This window comes from Puntigrus tetrazona, chromosome 8, assembly GCF_018831695.1.
Source record: "Puntigrus tetrazona isolate hp1 chromosome 8, ASM1883169v1, whole genome shotgun sequence".
NCBI classification, from domain to species: domain Eukaryota; kingdom Metazoa; phylum Chordata; class Actinopteri; order Cypriniformes; family Cyprinidae; genus Puntigrus; species Puntigrus tetrazona.
Genome location: NC_056706.1, coordinates 15,273,018 through 15,294,065, shown reverse-complemented (window position 1 = coordinate 15,294,065; position 21,048 = coordinate 15,273,018). Strand labels below are relative to the sequence as shown.

Below are 21,048 nucleotides of genomic sequence, written 5' to 3'. Positions count from 1 at the left end.
GTTATAACTGTATAGTAAATATAATTTTTTAACTGTTGGCCTAGAGAGTCCAGAGAATTGCACTCCAGTGGTTTTTCCAGACTGAACAATTGCAAATATTATAAAAAAACGCCCCTGATGGTTGGAATGTTTTTGCTTCCCTTTGCAACGGTGAGTCAAAAGTTTTTTGATCATTATTGATATTCACTATCCAGAGAATCTTTTAGCACTGGTTTGGTTCCATTTGGGTGAGAAACATAGGACTAGTTCACAAAAGTAGGTTTTGCAAAAAATGCGAAAAACCAGAAAGTTTTGCCAGGAAAAATTATACCATAATATTTCAAGCCAATGTTTCCAATGGTATTAGACACTTCGATTTGTATCAAAAGTTTGAGTGATTTTGTACTTTTGATCACTGTAGAGGTCGGTTAACAATGTAGGTGATGTGAGAGAGTACTACCATCTCTCCAAGTTTCAAGTCTGCACAAATAGGGTTTCGGTGAAATAAATAATAAAATAATAAAGAAGCCGAGACTTTCATTCATTATATTACAAGCAAACCTTACCCTGGATTGCGTCCTCTTTGGTAGCTGGTGGGACAGGGTGTGTCAAGACACTGGTAGCCCCCCCGTGTGTTAAAACACATTTGGTTTGGGCCACACTGAACACCCTGCACAGTGCACTCATCAATATCTATAAGAAAAGTTGATTTTCAAACTTCTTTCCACATTATAAAAGGCTTTATATACAGGAATGTGTATCTGAGTTAATGAAAGACCTTTTATTTTAATAAAAAGTGCGAAGACTCACCTTTGCATGTTCGGCCATTGGATAATAGCTGGTATCCAGGTGGGCAAGTGCACTGGTAGCTTCCTATTGTGTTTCTGCACTCATGTTGGCAAGGCTTTTTGAATGCACATTCATCAATATCTTTGTGAAAGAACAAAGATTGGTCTGGTGAATTAAAGTCTTGAATACATGAATTAAAAACTAAATAAAAGCTTTCTACTGCATATCCTGACATTTATTGCAAGAATTAAAAGAGGATGGTGTTTAATGTCAAAAAGATGGGTCTGCTTGATTAAAATGGTATTTTCAAAGAATTTTTATAATCTACATTTCAGTTTTATGAGCACAGAGAGCACAACCATATCAATATTCACAAACATTGCAAACACGCTCGCAATAATTCATACACGCACGCACTCATTCACATACCAGAGTACACTCAATAATGTACAAGAATATATCAATGCAATTGATCAATGCTATTGCTGGGACAGGCTCCAGTTTCAGTTTGCACTGGATAAAATATATGACTGATTTTTAGAAACTATGTGTAATGTTACATACCTATACAAGTACCATCCTTGCTGGTGTATCCAACCGGGCATTCATGCCTGGGACGACGTGAAGATCCAAGGTGCTCTGGTAGGACTGAGAGGCGAGTGAGGTAAGGTCGCTCTAAAGTAGAAACCAGCTGGGGCCGCAGCCTGGCTTGAACCCTTGTACTGTTTGTAAAGATATGCCCTCTCTCGAGTCCAGCACATGAGCGACCATCACCTAGAAGGACTGTCCCTGGTGGACAAAGGCAGCGAAAGCTGCCCGGAACATTCCGGCATTGAAAAGCACAAGGGCTGGGCACCTGCAAGCATTCATCAATATCTGCAATGGCAAAAAATACTGGGCATTAGTTTTACATGAATGATTTTACAAATGTGATTTCAGGCAGTTTTTTTAATAATTAGACTTTAGCCTGGATTTCACAGACAGGGTCATATTTGAAATTGCTTGACTATATTTCTGACCCTTACCTAAGCAAGGTCGACCTACACCTTGAGAGCGGTATCCTCGAGGACAAACACATCCATACCCACCAATCGTGTTCTGGCAGATTTGACTGTAGCGGCACATGTGACTGCCATCCTGGCATTCGTCTATGTCTGCGCGGAACAGAGGGCACGTCTCATTACAACAAACTGACCTGCTCAAGTAACAAGGTTTTATTTAAAGGACTCCTTACCCACACAAACTCCATTTTCTGCTGCAGTCATGCCAGACGGGCAGCTGTCAAAACACTGATATCCTCCATCTGTGTTTCGGCACTGCTGGTGTGCTGGACACACATTCCTCAAACACTCATTTATATCTGATCATAAACAAGCATAAATGATGTTTAGTAAAATGCAAGTTTTCTCAAGCTAATATCTTTTATATTATATCTTCTTTTATGTTCCAGTTGCAGTTTTGGGCATGACATGAAGGTGAATAAATGATGACGCAATTTTATCTTCCACATTGTAAAGCAAAAGTAAAAATGTGAATCTAATCGGACCAGTTAGATGGTGGAAGTCTTAAGTGTCTCAGTTTCAGAAAAGTGTAAATCACATGCTATTCAAAAACTCCACTAAATAACACCAATGAACCTGTGAGATTCAATATGGCTTTACAAAGTGACACTGACCCAGGCAGCGATGTCCCACCAGCTGGTATCCCGGATGGCAGGTGCAACGGTAGGAGCCTAGAGTATTAAAACACTGCTGCTGGCATGGAGAGACGGCTGATTCTTGACACTCGTCCACATCTGAAGAAAAAGATTGATATGTTTACTCGATTGCATTCTGGATAGTTCCTGTATCTAGAACAATTCAGTCTAAAGAGTTTTATTGTGGAAATCTCAATGACATTTCTAATTGTTGAGAACTAAATAAAGCTAAAAAATTCTCCTTCCATTATATCTATTGACTCTAAATGTTAAACTAACCTTCACAGCTGGTGCCAACTAAACTGGGTTTGAAGCCCAGGCCACACTTGGCTTGACAGCGATACGTCCCAACGGTGTTCACACACTGCTGGTTGGGGTGACACAAGTGGGAACCTTGGGTGCACTCATCAATATCTGAATCACAATAGAAATCACGGTAAGCAACTAAGAAAAGGGAGATCAACTTTTCACAGCCTTCCGGTCAAATATAATAATATCATCTAGGAACATGTGAACTTTATTATGGATAGTGCCATCAAATGCTGCATCTTGAATTTTTGGGTTCAAAAGTATATTTTTATATATATAAAAGTATATTTTTTTTATTAAACCAAAACATTTTTACTTCATTTTACAACTTATGATACAACTTATGATTAACATAGATCTGACCTTGGCAGATGTTGGACTCGGTAGAGATGGTGAATCCAGAAGGACATGCGCAGGAGAAACCACCCATGATATTATTACATGAGTGTGAGCAGGGAGATTCAACAGCACATTCATCCTCATCTAACAGACAAAAGCACAACAAAATATTCAAATCACATTCTACAATACATTTTGTTTTGATATTGATAAAATGTGGACTTTTCTAGCTAATATGAAGTGGCATATACATTTTAAAACAGTTTGAAGTACATACCGGCACAGTAAGATGCTGTGTCCAGCACAAAACCTTTTGGACATGTCTCTCCATCACCCTCTGGATGCATAAATCATTGTGTATTTTTTTATTTAAATATGATTTCTAAACAAATATATTTTTGTGTGTATATAATGTCCAAATGCATAATTTTACAAACTGAAAAATTGTCCCATGGACTGACCTGGTATGAGTAAACTGGCAGTCATCTTAAACTCCAGGCTGAGAGTGAAAAAGCTATATGTGCTACTTATTCCCGTCAGTCTGAGGAGCTGAAGCAGGGGCCCCTGACGGTTCTCCGGCCCTTCAAAAACCACAGAATGATTGCATCGAAGGGTCAAAGGAGCCCCATCCCACATGTGATTCTGTGAGGACCAGGAATAAAGCTGCCCGGAGCCTGTCTGCACATATGACTCATCAAACTCCTATTAAACGGATGGAAAGAAAATGCAATAATTAATTCATTTTTAATAGAGTATTTTATAGAGTATTTCTAACTATACCTACATATTTGGTAAACTTGTATTAACTACTTTTCTATTAACACATTTGTACGTACACTACTGCTTAAAGGTTTGTTTTTTAAGGAATGAATGCTTTAAACAGCAATAATGATCAATTGTGACAGTAAAGTGTTACAAAAGATATTTTATTCTTGCTTTTACTAAAAATATTAAGCAGCACAACTCTTTTCAACACTGATAATATTAAGACTTAACACTTTCTTGACTATCATATTAGAATTATTTCTGAAAAATCATGTCACACTATAACGATGCTGATATTTGCATTAGTGTGGAAAAGTCTGAGAGACATCTATAACTATAAGACAACCTCTTCCAGCACTGAGGTGAATCAACAACGTGCTGTAGACCTGAATGAATTTTATTATAGATTCAAAACTGGTTTCAAAACCAGTTTTGAATCTATAATCCACATAACAATTAACACCTCCATCTGTTTGGCATACCAGGGCATCAAATCTCAGCACAAACAGGCACAAGAGCGGTTTCTTCCCCTAGGCAATCTACATTCTCTCATAAACACTTAAATGCCTGTTGATGTTATGCCTGAGTACTGGAATCTTGTGACAAAAAAAAACAAAATTCCTTATATGCATGAGCATACAGTACTTCAGCTTTGCCAGCAAATAAATAAATGACATTTTAAAAATATGCTAAAATAGAAAGGAGTGGGTTTTTTTTTAATTAGTAAAATAATTCAAAATAGTGTTGTGTTGCCAAATTTTTTAAAAGTAGTGTACATAAACGCAAGCCAGAGAGTCCAGGAGTTTGAAAGACCGACCTGCAGATTGAGATTAGAAGTCAACAGCATAGGAGGAACAAAGCCATTGATGACAATGTCCACTAGTAGAGCCCCCTCTGCATCCAGACCTCTGGCCACATGAGTCATCTTTAAAACCTCTCCTGTCGTTCCAAAGCAGAAGACACATTTAATGGATAAAATTCAAAATGAAGTCCTCTCAGCAACAGAAAATGTGTTTTTGTCTCTACAATAACAGATATGTTAATTAGGCTTTTCAAAGTGGCATGTATGGAAAGCTGTGACCTGTGTCAAACTCCAGCTGAGATTCCTGTCTGAACTGCCCTTGAGTGAGAGAGTAGCCATTTTGGGTTTCCCTTGACTGATGCACAGTTGTCCAGTAAATTGGGGCAAATACTGACACAAGAACTCGCAACAAAGGACCTGTAATGCAGAAAGGCAAATAATAACAGATTCAAAATAAAACAGCAGGTTCTTATTTTACGAGAAAGAACACTGGTAGTTTAAATGTATCGCCTGGTATGTCTGTTTGAAAGCACACTCGTCAAATAACAAGACATTAACAATGATTTTTTTTTATATCAGGAAGGACCGGTTTTCTGTTCTTGTCAGCTGATAACAGCTTTGATTGGGCTTATACACACTCTGGCACTTTTTCTAAACCACACTGTTTATGTAAATGCACTCACCAACACTTGGAGGAATGTTCTCTACATGAGCCTCCAGCGTGCTGGTGCCATCTGCTTCATCCTCTGTGATATTGGCTTCCAGATAGGCCACACCAAACTCCTTCTCATTGATAATGCCTATCAGACTGCCCCGTGTACGCCGCGGAGACTCGCCTACACAGAAGAAGACAGAAAGTGTGTAAGGGTTCTGGTAGTCCTGTAACATCACAGACAGTCTAAAGCACATTTTACACTAAAAAAGTTTTTCTAGTCTGCTAAAGTATGATACAATGAGTGCTTTTGAATATTGTTTGATTCTGGCAATAATGGTATCATAAACCACCTTACTGTCTCATAAAACAAGTGAGACTAGAAAACTAGAAATGAGTTGAAGATGGTAATGCGTCTCAGTTGACCACTTGTAAACCACATATAAACCAAAACGTTAATACCAGGTGAATATGGGTTCTAACCATATTTTATTTGATAGATTGCTGCAGATATATTTTTGTAGGCCAACCCAGAAGTTAACATTACACTGGCTTCCTCAACAAAAACCCAAAAGGTTTGGTTTAGAATTATTGCAGAAAATAAGCTCTGTGACCAACAAAACATTAATGTCATCATCTCTTTCAGGGTATTTTAGGCCATAGAATAACTTGACAATATCTTGATCTTGTATTAAAAACAGACGTTAGTTAAAAATTTGAACCAGAAGTCCATTCCAAAAAATCCATTATCATTGGAACAAATGCTGACTAGGATTTAAAACTATATGGCTTGTTTCAATAAACACAGATGCACCTGGACACAAAGAGGCCTGACATTTCCTGGAATCCATGTTTGGTCCCTCGCACGATGGGCCGCCATTGGCCGGAGGTGGGTTGTTACAGAGTCTGATTCGCTCTTGGATGCCTTGCCCACAAGTGGCACTGCACGGACCCCACTCTTCCCAGTTTGAGTAGCCCCCTGGGACTGCAAAATCAGTAAAGAATTAATTTAAATGCGAAAACGTTCAGTTGAACATAATAATAACTATGTACATGGCTCTAATAAGATAATTAACCTTGTACTTTCAGAGATATTGTTCTTTCTGCAGTACCCGCCTCACTTTCAGCGACGCATCTGTACTCTCCTGAATCTCCGATCTGGAAAACACACACATTTACTTCTCACACATTTCTTTCATCAGAATCTGCAGGAGTGAGCTGGTCAAATAATCTTTGAAATCTTAAAAAATATTAATCATCGTATTGTTGCACCAAAACATTAAATCTTGTAGTCTTTGTTCACGCAAATAAGGTTACCGTTGCACTATACAGAGCCAGAGAGCCATTGCGGAGGGGATGAAACCGCAGAGAGCCAAGTATCGGCTGGCCATCTTTGTGCCACCGCAAGGAAGGAACAGGGTCCCCGCTAACAGCACAGTCCAGCATGGCTGCTCTGCCCTGAACTACTGTCTGAGTGGTGTGGGCTTCCCCTCTCAGCATGGGAGGTTCTGTAAAGAGAGAGTGTATGCTTAACAGTATCTAGCTAATTTATTTCATTCAGAAGGTATCATCTAGAACAGTGTTTCTCCACCTTTATGGTTTTGAAAATGATTTATTTTCACATAAACTAGGGCTCTCTGTGAATTAAAATAGGCAGCTAAAATAACTATAACTCAAATTAAAATGAATTTTAGAATTTCAGAATTTATAGTAGCTAAATGTTCTGTAGGGTTTTTTAAATTGCTTATACCCAGTAAAATATTTTAGAACATTACTACAAAATGATGTTTGTGTTGTAGAACGGTGCAGGTTTAAGAGCAACTCTGCATTTAGACAAAGGGAAAAAAAGTGAAAGGAAACTGCAGAGGAAAACCGCAAAAGAGACAGGATGTGTGCAACTATTGTGAACAATATATCCTCCCACCCAAAAAAAAGGAAGGGAGTTAACCCCGAAGTGTGGAAAAAAGCTAACTTACTTCGGCCCTGGAGCATTAAACCAGTCTCTCGTGACATCTCCCACCAAAGGGCACAGAGCAGGAAGGGCTACCTCATATATCCATATACCTCATTAGGCTACCTCATATATCCATATATTTTACAACACTGTGGAACCTGGTTCTTCAATAGAATACACTATTTAGGTTGTGAAGAGATATCTTTTTAAACATTTTAGTTTTGTCTTATTTTAAATCATATAAGACTTTTTGTGCCTCCCTTGGAAGACTGAGTCCCTCTAGTGGTTGAGAAACACTGACCTAGAAGCATTCAAACCAGGGGCATCATGCACTCATTTACATTTTCAAAGAACATTTTGACTGGCAGCCTGGTTTGAGCACTCCCAAAAAGGAAGGAAGGAAATGTTGACATTTTAGCAATGACACATTTTGAATGTGTCATTCCTTTCGTAAGCTCAACAGCATTGTGACTGTTTGTAAAAACAAGTCAGTCTCTGGTTTAGCGATCACAGATCTGAAGTTAGCAGCTGATGATATGACACGCCCAGCATTCTAATCATGCGGCTGTGATTGTATTAAATATAGAAAGTATTAATCAGCTGTTTTTGTCTTATGTAAGCAGCATTCAAAATTCACTTGGCTCACTCACTTTGAATGGGCATGACGCCTCTGGTTTTTCAAATGTTTTAACTCTTTTGAACACATTTTTATGGATTGTTGCATATGATTAAAAAAAAAGAAAATGTATACCTCTGACACGCACGAATGAAAGAGCCCTTATGGATCCTACAGTGTTCTCTGCAGTGCAGACGTAGGTGCCACCATCACTTACAGTGACATTGTCAATAATAACAGAACTTCTGCCAGATCCATCAGCACTTGCACCTGTGGGCAAGACAAGAGCATTCATGATATCCTGGAAAAATGGTATTAAAGGACATAAGATAAAAAACTCCCCTCATACCCGTGTAGGGCCTGTTGTTGGAAGTCCAGGTTATGGTTGGTAGTGGAGTACCCTGAGCATGGCAGGATAGGGTGAGACTTTGGCCTTTATTCAATGTCACATCACCGGGTAACTCTTTAAAAGCAGGTCTCATGTTGACAGACAGGCGGATGTCCCGTCGAGCTGTTCCGGCAGTGTTGGTGGCTACACATGTGAACAGACCTGCATCACCAGGCTGAAAATACATAAAGTAACATCATCACTTCACATGCAGAGAATTTTAAATGGGCATTCTGGTCATTCAATAAAATGCATATTACTGACCTCTGCCCTTTCGATAATCAGTTCTCCAGACCTCAGCAGAGTGAATTTGCCTGGAAGGGTTGGTACAGGGACTCCCTGTTTCTCCCAGCTCACCCTGGGCTCTGGAAGACCCTGTGCTGCACATGGCAGTAGTGCTTGAAATCCCTGGATGACGGACATCTCTGACTGACCTACAGAAATATGTGGTGGGGCTAAAAGGAGAGGGACATAATGATGGGTAACACATATGTTAATGTCTTTCATACAGCCTTTTATATAAGTCCTTAATAGGTTTAAACCACAGTTTGATAAATGTAATGTAATGTAAAACTAAATATATGTAAGCATATTTTTATTTCAAATGAATAATATAACATGAGTAGCAGTGCAATATATCTGTATATCAGCATGGCTGTGAATCAGCTGTAAGCGCGAGAATGCAGGCAACTACTTTTTTACCTACATTCCATGATAGTTTTCATGCGACGTCACACCCTTATAGGAATGCCCCTCTGGAAGGCAAAACGAAGCTTTGCCTCACCGAACACCAGTTATTTTTATTTTAAGTAGTAATTAATTAGTAATTAAACATTAAAATGCAGATATCAAAGGTGAAATTCAGTAAACACCTTATCACCTAAATTTGTGGCTATGAAACAATGCGCACGCTTGTGTTGCAGTTCTATGGATGTTTTGCCCTCCAGGTCTTAGAACCGGTCACATGAATGAAAACTATGAATAGGGGCTTTCACACCACGTAATTCTAGGCAGTTCAGGTGGTTCCTAGAGAACTGATTTCTCTCTCAGGCCATTTTCCTGGTTGAAAATATATTTTTAACTTGTATAATAATAATAATGTTTAAGACAGTATTGCTTTAACCACACTGAATTATTTGTATGAATAAACATCAATATATATTTATTTCAAATTTATGACTAATTATTATTCAATATGGGGGTTTAGGATAGGATAAGACAAAAAATATGGATATTAATAATTTGGTTTTCCTTTAAGACTGGCAACTTTTGAGCAATGTTGCCAGTCAACTTTAGGAAATGTTGCTATAAATGGTCAAATAGGTGAGACAGAGGGCCCAACACTAATCTTATTTACCCAGATATAAATTTGTTACCTATTCTCAAATGAAAAGCGCTCAAGCAATGTTGCTAAAACAAAGCAAAAAAGTTGCCCAGTGTACCATCAGCCTAAGGCTTATTATATATTTTACTGCAATATCATAGACTTCAATATGTATCATTAATGTCAATACTTCTTATTTCCACCACATTCATAAAATCTTTTTTTCTCTTGTTTTAAATATAGATTGCTGTTAATAATGATAATACTAATTTTGCACATATACACCAGAACAATGATTCTTTTGGTATTGTGTGGAACTCACTTTGCAGAATTAGTCTGATGTCATGGCTGGCTCTACCAGCATTGTTTCGGGCAGAGCAGGAGTAGATGCCTGCATCGCTGCGTTGAGTGGCAGTGACGTGCAGGGTGCCGTTAGAGAACAGTCTCAGGTGTGTGCCCTCCACCAGAGGCCTACGCTCCTTGTGCCACGTCACTTCTGGCTTTGGCTGACCGTCCGCTGTACAATCCAGACTGACCGGCTGGCCAAGAACTGCCGTGTACTCCAGACGAGGCACAGACAACACCGGAGGAACTGTTATAGACACAGTGAGATGAACATGCAACCAAACCTTTAGTTTGAGATACTGTATAGGCAGACTTCCTCAGATAAACATGCATACCTTGTAAAATGAGGTTGGTTCTTCCCATAGCTGTTCCTGCTTCATTCTGTGCTAAACACTGGTATGTTCCAGCATCTCCGAGAGTGACCCGTGAGAACTTCAAAGCTCCATTGGGCAGCACTAAAAGTCTATGACCTAAAAAATATCCACAACCATATGCTAGTATATGCTAGTTCATCAAAAATCTTCTACTATAAGCACTTGCGTCACAAATGATCTCTGAATCACAGTGTTGATACAACAAAATGTAAAATTAATTAAAGTTAAAATATTGTTTTAGGCAAAAAATATTATTAGTATTTTCTGTTTTATCATTCAAACTGGTCACTATTCCAACCAAACCAACCTGTGGCCACAGGAACACCTTCTCGTTGCCATGTAATGGTAGGTCTTGGGAATCCTTGTACTTCACAGGGTAGAACCACTGAGTGATGTAACACCACCTGGACTTCTTCTGCCATAGGTCTAATCTCTGGTGGCTCTAAGAACCCAAACCAAACCATATATTTTAGATACTGCATATGTAAGTGTGCTCATTATTAATGAGATGATTTCAAGTAACATAATATCACTATTACGCCTGCATCTTACCCTGTACAGTAAGAGTAACATGTTTGTAAGCCACTCCAACAGAATTGCGGGCAGAGCAGGTATATTTCCCAGCATGACTAGGTGTTGCAGCCAAAATCTCCAGGGCACCTACAAAACAATGAAACAAGTACAATAGAGCTCCAGATGTAACATGACTCATTCTGCTTACGCCAGCAGGCTGGCAGGCAAGAACAGCCTGGGGGCAAATATGAGATGAATGGCACCAGCATGTGATTCAAGGCAACAGAGTTCACTGCGCACTGTAATTCAAAAGACATAGAACTGTGTATTGTAAAACTTTATAGATTAAATGTAACAGATCCCTATAGGGATTCACCTGTAGGCAGCACACGGTAACTGCCCCCTCGAGCACCAAGCTGCATCCAGTTCTTGTTCCAGCTGATGACAGGCTCTGGACGTCCCGTTGCATGACATGGCAATATGACAGGGGACATTTTTACAGCTGTAACACTGCTGACATCATCTTTAATTACAGGAGGAACTGAAAAAAAAACAATTAAAAATTATTCATGAATATTCACAGTATGAGTTGGCATTATACTACAGTATATGCTACCTGCAAAAACATTTGGACATTTGGACCTTTTCCTCTTAACAAATGGCCCTTTTTTAAATATTTAAACGAAAATAGATTCGTAAATTCGAAAGAAGTCTCCAACCTGTTATTTTACTATACTATAGCGCGCCATTTATATCTCTTATTAGACACATATCTGTTACACAGTACCTTGCAGAATGACCTCTATGACCCTTCGCTCTTCTCCAACCTCATTGGTCACTGTGCACTCAAAGTAGCCCTCATCCTCAACAGACGGTGAAGTAATGATCAGAGAGCCAGAAGACATTAACCTTTAAAATAAAAATACTAATCTTAAAATTACAGCTGTATATATTATATTATTATTATATATTACTACAATTCAAATATTGCTTCAAACCTGTAAGCGCCAGACTGAAGATCCACGTTGAGGGGTGAGCCGTTCCTTTTCCAACTCACTTGAGGAGCAGGTATGCCAGTGCTCTCACAACTCAACACTGCTCTCTGACCTGTGACCACCGTCACATTAAAGGGGCCAGGGCTGATCGAAGGCCCAACTAAAAGGATAAATAAGGATAGAAAAGAATTAGCCTGGTAACCAGTCTGAACTTTAGGAGGTTGGTGAAAAAGTCTTTGTGCTTCTTTAGCGCAAGTGTTTTACAGTACCATAAACTTTAAGGTCCATGCCGCGGTGGTCTGATCCCGCTTGATTTGATACACTGCAGTAGTAACGCCCGGCGTCGGACAGCTGCACTGACGCAATGCGCAAAGAGCCTTCTGATAGCAAGGTAAATCTTTGAGGAAGCACAGACTGTATTTAGTTGGTGGCACTTTAGTATCCAGAAAATTCAGTAAAGGATTAAAGCAGCTGTTTATTTAATTGCTTGGGGTTTAAACTTACCTGCCATGGTGAAGTGGGACTGGACCGCCATCTTTCCTCCACAGGACAGATGAGGAAGGACCCCCCTCCACCTCACACGGCAGCACTGCATCCTGATTGACATGGGCTACGATCAGTGAGCTGCCCTCTCTGATGACCGGTGGCACTGAATGAACATAAAAATAACATAAAAATAAATGTTTTTGTTACTGTTCATTAAAGGTTCAAATGTTTGGGGGTAAATATGGATTTACTGTAGCAAGCAGAAAAGACACAATTGTGGACACAACTAGAAATCAGTGCAGAGAACAGAGAACTAAGTTACTAAAGGAGAGGAGTAGGACGACAGTCTGTCATATGGACAGGTGTGCAAACAGTTGGGCTGCGGTCGCTTATCTAAATGTAAACAAGGTACACTATTCGTGCTATCTAAATATATGCCCATGATAAGCAATGGAAAACTGCCCTCTTCAGAATAACGTTAATCTGTTTGTTTTGGCTTCAGATCAGCCAACTTTAGCTTATGATTCAGACTTCTTTCGATGACATAAAAAATCTTACCAACCGCATATATTTATATGCATATATGGAGTTCCACACAAGAAAGTCACACAAGTGATATGATAGTGACACAAACTTACAGAGAATCTCTACAGTGAAAAACAGACTGGTGCTGCCAGCAATGTTGGTGACCACACAGCTGTACTGTCCACTATCTTGGGTTCGGACATCTTGAATTTCCAAATATTGCCCACCAGCAATGGACTGAATACGACCTCCCAGCTGAGAGAGACAGAAAAGGCAGAACGATGTGATTGTGATATGTGAATGAAAAAAGTTACAAATAGTATGCTGAGCAGCTTACCTGTAATTTGATATCATTCTTGTACCACTCAATCTCTGGTGGAGGGTCGCTGTCAGTTTGACATTCCAGTGTCAGGTGACCTTTAGCTGGAACTGATACAGTTCTGATGTCATTAGAGCCAAGAAGAGTGGGTGGAACTGAAAGTGATGGGACAAATCATTCATCTGTTATGGCTGTGGCCATGTGAGATTTTTTCAGTGTTATCTATTTTACTACGTATTTTAAAATGCAATTTATTCATGTGATCTGACATGATACTTCAGAAATATGTATTGTTAGTTGCTGAAGAAACATTTCTTATTATTATCAATGATGAAAGCATTTGTTCTGCGTGATACTTTGTGGAAACTACGATATATACTATATATATTTTCCAAGATTCTTTGATGAATAAAAAATTCAAAAGAACACCATTAAATTAAAAACTTCTGTAACAGTATTTCCTGTCACACATATACTCACGCTGAACGCGCACCCAATGGTTTCTACCATCCTCTCCTGCTGGGCTACTAGCAATACAGGTATACAGACCTGCGTCCTCCACCTGTTTCAAAACATACAAGGGTGACCACAAAGCCATAAAGAAAACTTAACACCTTCATTTGAATAAGCACCTGAACTTTGTTGATTCTGAGCAGCTGCCCGTCTCTTTCTATGACTGCCACGCTGTCTTGTAGTGGACGCCCATCTTTCAGCCAGCTGAGGGTTGGAGGGGGAAGACCGGTCGCGATACACTCCAGCTCCAGCACACTGTCCACTGCAACCAGCTGCTCGTCAGGGGATGAAGAACCAGAGATCTTGGGGGGCTCTATTAAGGAACATACATCCTCAGTGTATTACTTATATCAGATTTAAATCCTTATATCAAACAAAAAACCAAAAAGTCAGCCTTCTCATGAAATATTTGCATTCTCATACAAAAGTATTGCGTCCCCTCAACAAACTTTGCCTTCACTCATAAAAGCACTGATTTCCATCGCAAAATGTCTGTGACCCAATGCAAATGTTGCACTTCAAGCACAAATGTGGCAGGGGAACACAAAATGTTTGCGAGACAAAAAAATTTATATTTTTTTTAATCCCTGTCTTTTCTTTGTAACCATAACAATATCCCTTTAGGGGCTCAAAACTTGAATTTCTTCACTTCTCATGTTTACATTGCTATCAACTGCAAATACCTAGCACGGTCAGGTTGAAAGTCTTGGTACTGCTTCCTGCCTGGTTGCTCGCCACACAGCTGTAGAGGCCACCGTCACTGGGACCCACATCAGAGAGCAGGAAGCGGGTTTCCTGTCCATCCAGCAGAAGATTACGGTGCAGTGAAAGCGGTTGGCCATCTTTCAGCCATGATAGAGTTGGAGGAGGCACACCGCGAGCTTCACAGGTCAGTGTTACCGAAGAGCCCTGGACCACGGCCACCTGCTCAGTCGGCTCTGTGCGCTCAACTGCAGGCGGAGCTAATGAGGATGACAAATGGTTAAAATTAATTGTTGCTTACATTAAAGGTGCTATATGTAGGATTGACCCAGAGTGGTTGAACTAGGTATTGCAGTCCAAATTCAAAATATTGGAGGCCTTTTTTTCACCCAGCCCCTCCGACTCAGACTTGACATATTTTTGTCATTTTTGCTATCTTTCATGATTGAAATGAACTACGCTGTGTTTATGACTGAAATGAACTACGCTGTGTTTCCTGCCAACTGGAAACCCAGGGTTCCGAAACCCGATTGGGTAAACTGGCAGTGGGCGGGTTTCACAGACCAAAACAGAAGCCGACATTCTGGGCCGGAACGCATTTCCAAAGGAGAATAATTGACTGTAGCATTGCTTTTCAGATAAACAAGTATGTTAACTTTGCATGTTTCTTAAATATCCGCAAACATATTATAGTATTTTTATGCTTTAGTACAGTCAAAATACTACATAGAGCACCTTTAATCAATCAATTAAAAAATCTACTGTACCTTGCACAAGGAGGTCAAAGTTGAGTTCAGCTGTTCCAGCTCGGCTACGAGCCACACAAGTATAAATGCCAGCATCAGACAGCTGCACCGGTGTAATCCTGTTCAGACACAGAATACAGGACACAGTCAATCTAATGTTATATCTATAATATCAGAAATATGAGTGATGCGTCTGTGGGTGCACAACAGACCTAAGAACGGTATCTGCAGAAAGCAGGCGGACACGGGGTGACAGGAGTAAAGGATGACCGTCCCTCAGCCAGCTGATTTGAGGTAGAGGAGTCCCAGTGGCTTTGCACTCCAGTGTGACCACACTGTGCTGAGTGGTGTGCACCTCACGGGGGACGCTGGTCTCTCCGCTTATGGAGGGAGGAACTGCAGTGCAAAAAGCATAGAAATTATTAACAAGTTTGTACTGTACTTGCTAAAACATTAAAGAAAGAAAGCTGCTCTTACTCAGTACAAACAAGGTATAAATCTTGCTCTCTTGGCCAGCGGAGCTGACAGCCAAGCACGTGTATGTTCCTGAGTCTTCTGGCCTGATATTCAGAAGTGTGAGTGTGCTCCCATCTGGAGAGATTCTGTAATACACATGTATATAAATACACGCACAAGTACATAAGATAGTGCAACTATAAACTATAAACAAGCTTTTCTTTGTTAAGTACTGTTATAACAGAAATTGAAAAAAAAAAAAAATACACACACACACACACACACACACACACACACACACACACACACACACATATATATATATATATATATATTTATGCAGTTGGGTCAGTGCCACTACTGATTTTTAATACAGTTTAATTACAAATAATATTCTAAGTAAAACAACTGATTGGAAAGATGTATGAATTTAAGTCTGTATGAAGATTCCCTCTTTTCGTGATTTTTTAGAAAAAAAAATTATGAATATGTGTGAGGGTTTACTTTATTTGCTCTGTGCCTAAATATTTTTGTATTATATTACAATATATTTTATTATATTACGTTAAAGTTATATTAGTAGAAGTAGTACTAGTACTAGTAGTATAAATATTTAAAAAGAAAGAAACTTGTTGAGTCTTACTCCATATGCTCTGTGTTTCCATTCTCAAGATTATTTCCGTTCTTCAGCCAGCTCACTTTGGGAGTAGGTGTACCCATCACCCGGCATTCAAGAGTCAGTTCCTCCCCAACAGAAGCACTGACCTCTGACGGGTGGCCAGAATCTATAATGGTGGGCGACGCTGATGGAGTCAAATGGATTTAGGTTATTCAGAGTATTGAGTAAATCACACAAAGTGTAAAGCAAGAGACAAGATGAAATGATCTGGTACAGAGATGTGCAGATTTACCAAATATAGTGAGTGAGTAGTCCTTCTGGGTCTGCCCCTCACTGTTTTTAGCGATGCAGGTGTAAGTGCCAGCATGAGAGAGCTGCAGAGGGCCTAACTCCAGTCTGTTTCCTCTCGCTGACCAGTTCCACTGCAAACTGCTTTCTACATAAACAACAAAATTCAGAAACATAGGTAAAAAACACATTCACACTAAAATCCCAAGGTGTGCGGCATTTAACTGACCAATAGGAGAACCGTCTTTCAGCCAAGCAATGTTGGGTACAGGTATGCCAGAGGCCTCACAGATGAGGGTGATGTGTGAGCCCATGTTTTGAGTGAGGGTCTCATGAAGAGGGCCCTCCATCACTGGAGGCACTAAAAGTGAAAGACAGCAAAATTGCTTACTGCACCTGTAACCGTTACAAAACATAAATGTTTCAGTCGCGCTGTGTTTTTAAGACTCACCATGGACTGTCACTCTGAAGGTGCGATCTACTTGACCTGCAATGTTTGACACCTTGCAGGTGTACACCCCACCATCGGCCACCTAGGGTCAGTCAGAAACCATGTCAACAAAGCAATAAATAGAAAAACTGCTTATTTATACATTTAGACTATTTATACAGTTACACTATTGTTCAAAAGTTTAAATTCATGTTTGTTTTTCATGCTCCCCCAGGTGGCATTTATTAAATCAAAAAATACTGAACAAATATTATTACAAAATTTTACTGTTTTGTATTGTAATTAGTGTTGTCAAATAATTAATCGTGATTAATTACATCCAAAACAAAAGTTTTTGTTTACATAATATATTTTTGTATTGTGTAAATTCATTATGTATGCATATATACACACACACATACAGATCATATTTTGAATATATTTACATGCATTTACATGTGTATTTATATACATATAATTTACATCACATATAAATATATTTAATATATTTATGTAAAATGTTTTTCCTAAATATATACATGCATGGATGTGTATTTATATATACATAATAAATATACCAAGTACACACACATATATTATGTAAACAAAAACATTTATTTTGGATTAAACATTTGCCAGCACTAATGTTAATGTATTTTAAAAATGTAATTTACTGATGAAATGCAGAGCTGAATTTTCATTATCATTACTTCATCAGTGTCACACGATCCTTCAGAAATCATTCTAATATGCTGATTCAGTGGTCATTACAATTGCTTTTGATCATTTTTTTTATTAAAACTTGAACAATGGGGAATATGCTATGTAACTACACTTTAAAGTTGTCTTACCTGAACCCCAACTATCTCAAGTTGCTGGCGCTCTATCCTCAAACCATTCCCAGCAGCCAGCTGAAGTCCATTACGATACCAAGTGACCTCTGGCTGAGGGGTGCCGTTGGCTTCACAGCGCAGAATAAGTGATGACCCAACTTGAGGTGTCATAACCTCTGACTCTGATTCAAGACGTGGCACCAGTGAAGGCAGAGCTAGAAAGGGCCAAATCAAAAAAATGTATTCTATATTAATGAACTAAAGCAATTAATTAACAAAAAACTCCCATATTCCTCTAACCGTAGACTGTAAGGAGAATGCTCTTTTGGTCTTGTCCAGCTGAGTTTGTGGCTGTACAGACATATTGGCCGGCATCCTGCTGTCCAGCCCTGGGAAGCTGCAGCATCTGACCACCTTTGAACAAGATGGTGGCACATTACATACGTGCTTCACAAAGCATCACTGATGGATGCAGAGGGTTACATTTAGACTACACATCACCTGGCAGGATGTGGATGCCAGTGCTGAACTCCAGCACCTGCCCATCTTTGGTCCAGATGATGTCAGCAGGTGGGTATGCCTGCACGTCACACAGCAAAGAGATCATGTGACCCTCCACCACACTCATATCCTCCTCTCGGCGACCCACAATCCTTGGTGGAACTAAAACAAAATACATGCTGTATTAACAGTGTAGTAGACAAATAGCTAATTAGTGCTCCTGTGCTTGTTTATCTGACAACTATGCAGCTATAATATAATATAATATATTGATATAATATAAAAGCATCTTATAATTTAAAATATAGTGTAATATATTTTAAAAAGTCATTTATTCCAGAATTTTCAGCATCATTACTACAGTCTTTAGTGTGAGATGATCTATCAGAAATCATTCTAATATGGTGATTACATTTTTATCAATGCTGAAAATAGCTGTATTGCTTTTATATACTGTATATATATATATTCTTTTTTTTTTTTTTTTTTTTTTTTTGCTGAATAGAATATTTACAAGAAAAGCATTTATTTGAAATTTAAATATATTGTATTATTATAAATTTTTGTTTTACAGTCACTTTTTAATCTATTTATTATTAATGCATTAAAATAATGTAATACTTTTTTTTTTTTTTTTTTATCTTTAAAGACCCTAAACCTTTGAAAGGTAGTGTACATAATAATAAATACACTTTATTGTTACAAATCCAAAGAAATCGTTCTGTATAAGGATTTTACTTTACTTTTCCAATCCCAAATGATTCACAAATTCATCTTTCAGACTGACCTGTCAAATTTTTGACCATTTGTTAGAAATAAGAACAGAAATTATTTAACACTACACACTACTATGGCTTAAAAGAGCAAGTTCTTTTTTCCTCAATCTTGCCATAATTTAGTCTATTAAACATATTTAAGAGTATAACATAACTATTCATCTTTAATGAAACTTCAATTAATACTTTTTTTGCACAAGTTTTTCATAATTTTCACAACATTATCAGGGCTGATAAACACAATTCCCTGATGCGTCCTGGTTTTCCATGGTTGTTGAAGAATTGCTCGTACCTTGAACAGACAAGCTGTAGAGTCTCTCGACAGCTCCAGCCTTATTCTCTGCCACACACTGATAACTGGCCGCATCTGACACCTGCACATTCAGTATCTATAGGGACACACAGCGGAGTTATACAAGGCATGGCACTTCATTTTGTCCTCTCAAATAAGCAAAATCTTTGTATCAGCCTTGTAATATAAATCAATGATAACCTACAAATCATGCTTAATTGGCAGAGAAATGGGGTAAAATCTGGGCTCATGGCCATCACCTCCATCAGTTTTCCATCCTCTAATATCTGATGTTCAGGACCGCTGTACAGGGGCAGACCATCCTTTAGCCAAGATACAGATGGAGTGGGGTTTCCTGTGACATCACAGCGCAGTGATATAGTCGAGTTCACCACAGCATCCACGTCCTGCATGAACTCATCAGTCTGGCCATCAATCAGAGGAGGAACTGCGTAAAATGTACAGTTAGTAAGGTTTATGCAAATTATGCTCAGTATTAAAAAAGCTAAATACAGTTGATTAATCTGAAAGACAAAGGGATCTGCCTGTTTGATCTGCTTCCTTACCCAACACCTCCAGGTCATAGTGCATTTTGTCCTCTCCAGCTTCATTCACAGCCTGGCAGGTGTATTTCCCAGCATCCGCAAGCTGAACCCGTGCGATCTGAAGGACGTTACCTCCTGAAGAAAAACACACAAAAAAATTTTCATTTCAAAATAATAATAAATATTGCTTCCTGAGCAACAAAATAAGCATACCAAAATTATGTAACACTAAAGACTGGAGTAGTGATGCAAAAAAATTCAGTTTTGCTATCACAAGAATAACTTACATTCTAAGATAAATTAAAATATGTAAAACAATAAACAGCTATTTCAAATTGTAACAATATTTCACAATATTACTGTTTAATAAGGCTTATTTACTGACTCATGACACCAAAGGAATGCTTCACCCCACTCACCAGGTAACAACACAGCTCCATCTGAGCTGGTAAGTTGCCTGCCTTGTCTGTACCAGCTGAGTCGAGGAGGAGGAATAGCATTGCTTTCACAGGACAGACTGATGGAGTGTCCCAGGACCACCTCTCGCCTTTCAACCATGCCTTCAGTGCCGTCAGGATCCTCTTCATCCCCCTCTCTCTCCCCCAGCGAGAAACCAGCAGCACCATTTATTACCCGGTGAAAGATTGGAGGCACTGAGGAGGTTGTTAAAAAAACAATCATTAATATCTACATATTAACTGAAGTTAATGCCTGCATAATTTGCACTGACCTTGTATAATCAGGTGGAAGTCTCTCTTGTCCTCTCCAGCAGAATTGGTAACCACACACGTGTACTGGCCCTCATGAGTCAGCATGGCATTCTCGATGAGGAGCATGTGACTGTTCACTCTCAGACCGGTGTGTGTATTCCCATTTAATAGCTGTGGAATAGCATGACTGTTTCATTCATTACTCCTCAAAAGATAATTAGAAAAGATGATTTCAGGCCCAGTTCCTTCCTGAACATGAGCTGCTGTGTCCCTTGCTTTCGTTTTCATTTCGAGTTTCATTCCTTAAATTATTGGTCCATTAAAAAAATATATTTTTATTATTTTAATTGAATTGAATTGAATTTAACTTAATTGCATGTATTCAAACACACTGATTAATCCAGGAATGAAACAAGTGACTACATTAATCATTAAGTCGTTGAATCATTCATTCAACCAATACATTT

General features: G+C 38.9%; 1 protein-coding gene across 1 annotated transcript in view; it reads right to left on the bottom strand.

Annotated features, from left to right (window-relative positions):
* The window catches only part of hmcn2 (hemicentin 2), a 72,338-nt gene that overhangs the window by 3,423 nt on the left and 47,867 nt on the right, over positions 1 to 21,048 (bottom strand). Inside the window, exons 33-80 of the mRNA XM_043247695.1 lie at positions 20,602 to 20,752; positions 20,291 to 20,524; positions 19,893 to 20,006; positions 19,587 to 19,774; positions 19,327 to 19,423; positions 18,259 to 18,420; positions 18,058 to 18,171; positions 17,776 to 17,972; positions 16,946 to 17,027; positions 16,724 to 16,855; positions 16,499 to 16,642; positions 16,231 to 16,390; positions 15,609 to 15,733; positions 15,344 to 15,527; positions 15,153 to 15,250; positions 14,367 to 14,645; positions 13,803 to 13,996; positions 13,651 to 13,732; positions 13,189 to 13,325; positions 12,965 to 13,106; positions 12,345 to 12,489; positions 12,110 to 12,237; positions 11,844 to 12,000; positions 11,633 to 11,754; positions 11,222 to 11,386; positions 10,885 to 10,992; positions 10,640 to 10,774; positions 10,294 to 10,428; positions 9,936 to 10,205; positions 8,554 to 8,744; positions 8,251 to 8,464; positions 8,037 to 8,171; positions 6,649 to 6,839; positions 6,408 to 6,489; positions 6,146 to 6,316; positions 5,363 to 5,515; positions 4,959 to 5,096; positions 4,695 to 4,816; positions 3,574 to 3,814; positions 3,390 to 3,449; positions 3,137 to 3,256; positions 2,744 to 2,878; positions 2,444 to 2,563; positions 2,003 to 2,128; positions 1,794 to 1,922; positions 1,333 to 1,644; positions 790 to 909; positions 546 to 672 (exon numbers count right to left, since the gene is read on the bottom strand). Coding sequence (XP_043103630.1) covers positions 546 to 672; positions 790 to 909; positions 1,333 to 1,644; positions 1,794 to 1,922; positions 2,003 to 2,128; positions 2,444 to 2,563; positions 2,744 to 2,878; positions 3,137 to 3,256; positions 3,390 to 3,449; positions 3,574 to 3,814; positions 4,695 to 4,816; positions 4,959 to 5,096; positions 5,363 to 5,515; positions 6,146 to 6,316; positions 6,408 to 6,489; positions 6,649 to 6,839; positions 8,037 to 8,171; positions 8,251 to 8,464; positions 8,554 to 8,744; positions 9,936 to 10,205; positions 10,294 to 10,428; positions 10,640 to 10,774; positions 10,885 to 10,992; positions 11,222 to 11,386; positions 11,633 to 11,754; positions 11,844 to 12,000; positions 12,110 to 12,237; positions 12,345 to 12,489; positions 12,965 to 13,106; positions 13,189 to 13,325; positions 13,651 to 13,732; positions 13,803 to 13,996; positions 14,367 to 14,645; positions 15,153 to 15,250; positions 15,344 to 15,527; positions 15,609 to 15,733; positions 16,231 to 16,390; positions 16,499 to 16,642; positions 16,724 to 16,855; positions 16,946 to 17,027; positions 17,776 to 17,972; positions 18,058 to 18,171; positions 18,259 to 18,420; positions 19,327 to 19,423; positions 19,587 to 19,774; positions 19,893 to 20,006; positions 20,291 to 20,524; positions 20,602 to 20,752 — 7,268 coding nt within the window. The remainder of the gene's footprint in view (positions 1 to 545; positions 673 to 789; positions 910 to 1,332; positions 1,645 to 1,793; positions 1,923 to 2,002; positions 2,129 to 2,443; positions 2,564 to 2,743; positions 2,879 to 3,136; positions 3,257 to 3,389; positions 3,450 to 3,573; positions 3,815 to 4,694; positions 4,817 to 4,958; positions 5,097 to 5,362; positions 5,516 to 6,145; positions 6,317 to 6,407; positions 6,490 to 6,648; positions 6,840 to 8,036; positions 8,172 to 8,250; positions 8,465 to 8,553; positions 8,745 to 9,935; positions 10,206 to 10,293; positions 10,429 to 10,639; positions 10,775 to 10,884; positions 10,993 to 11,221; positions 11,387 to 11,632; positions 11,755 to 11,843; positions 12,001 to 12,109; positions 12,238 to 12,344; positions 12,490 to 12,964; positions 13,107 to 13,188; positions 13,326 to 13,650; positions 13,733 to 13,802; positions 13,997 to 14,366; positions 14,646 to 15,152; positions 15,251 to 15,343; positions 15,528 to 15,608; positions 15,734 to 16,230; positions 16,391 to 16,498; positions 16,643 to 16,723; positions 16,856 to 16,945; positions 17,028 to 17,775; positions 17,973 to 18,057; positions 18,172 to 18,258; positions 18,421 to 19,326; positions 19,424 to 19,586; positions 19,775 to 19,892; positions 20,007 to 20,290; positions 20,525 to 20,601; positions 20,753 to 21,048) is intronic.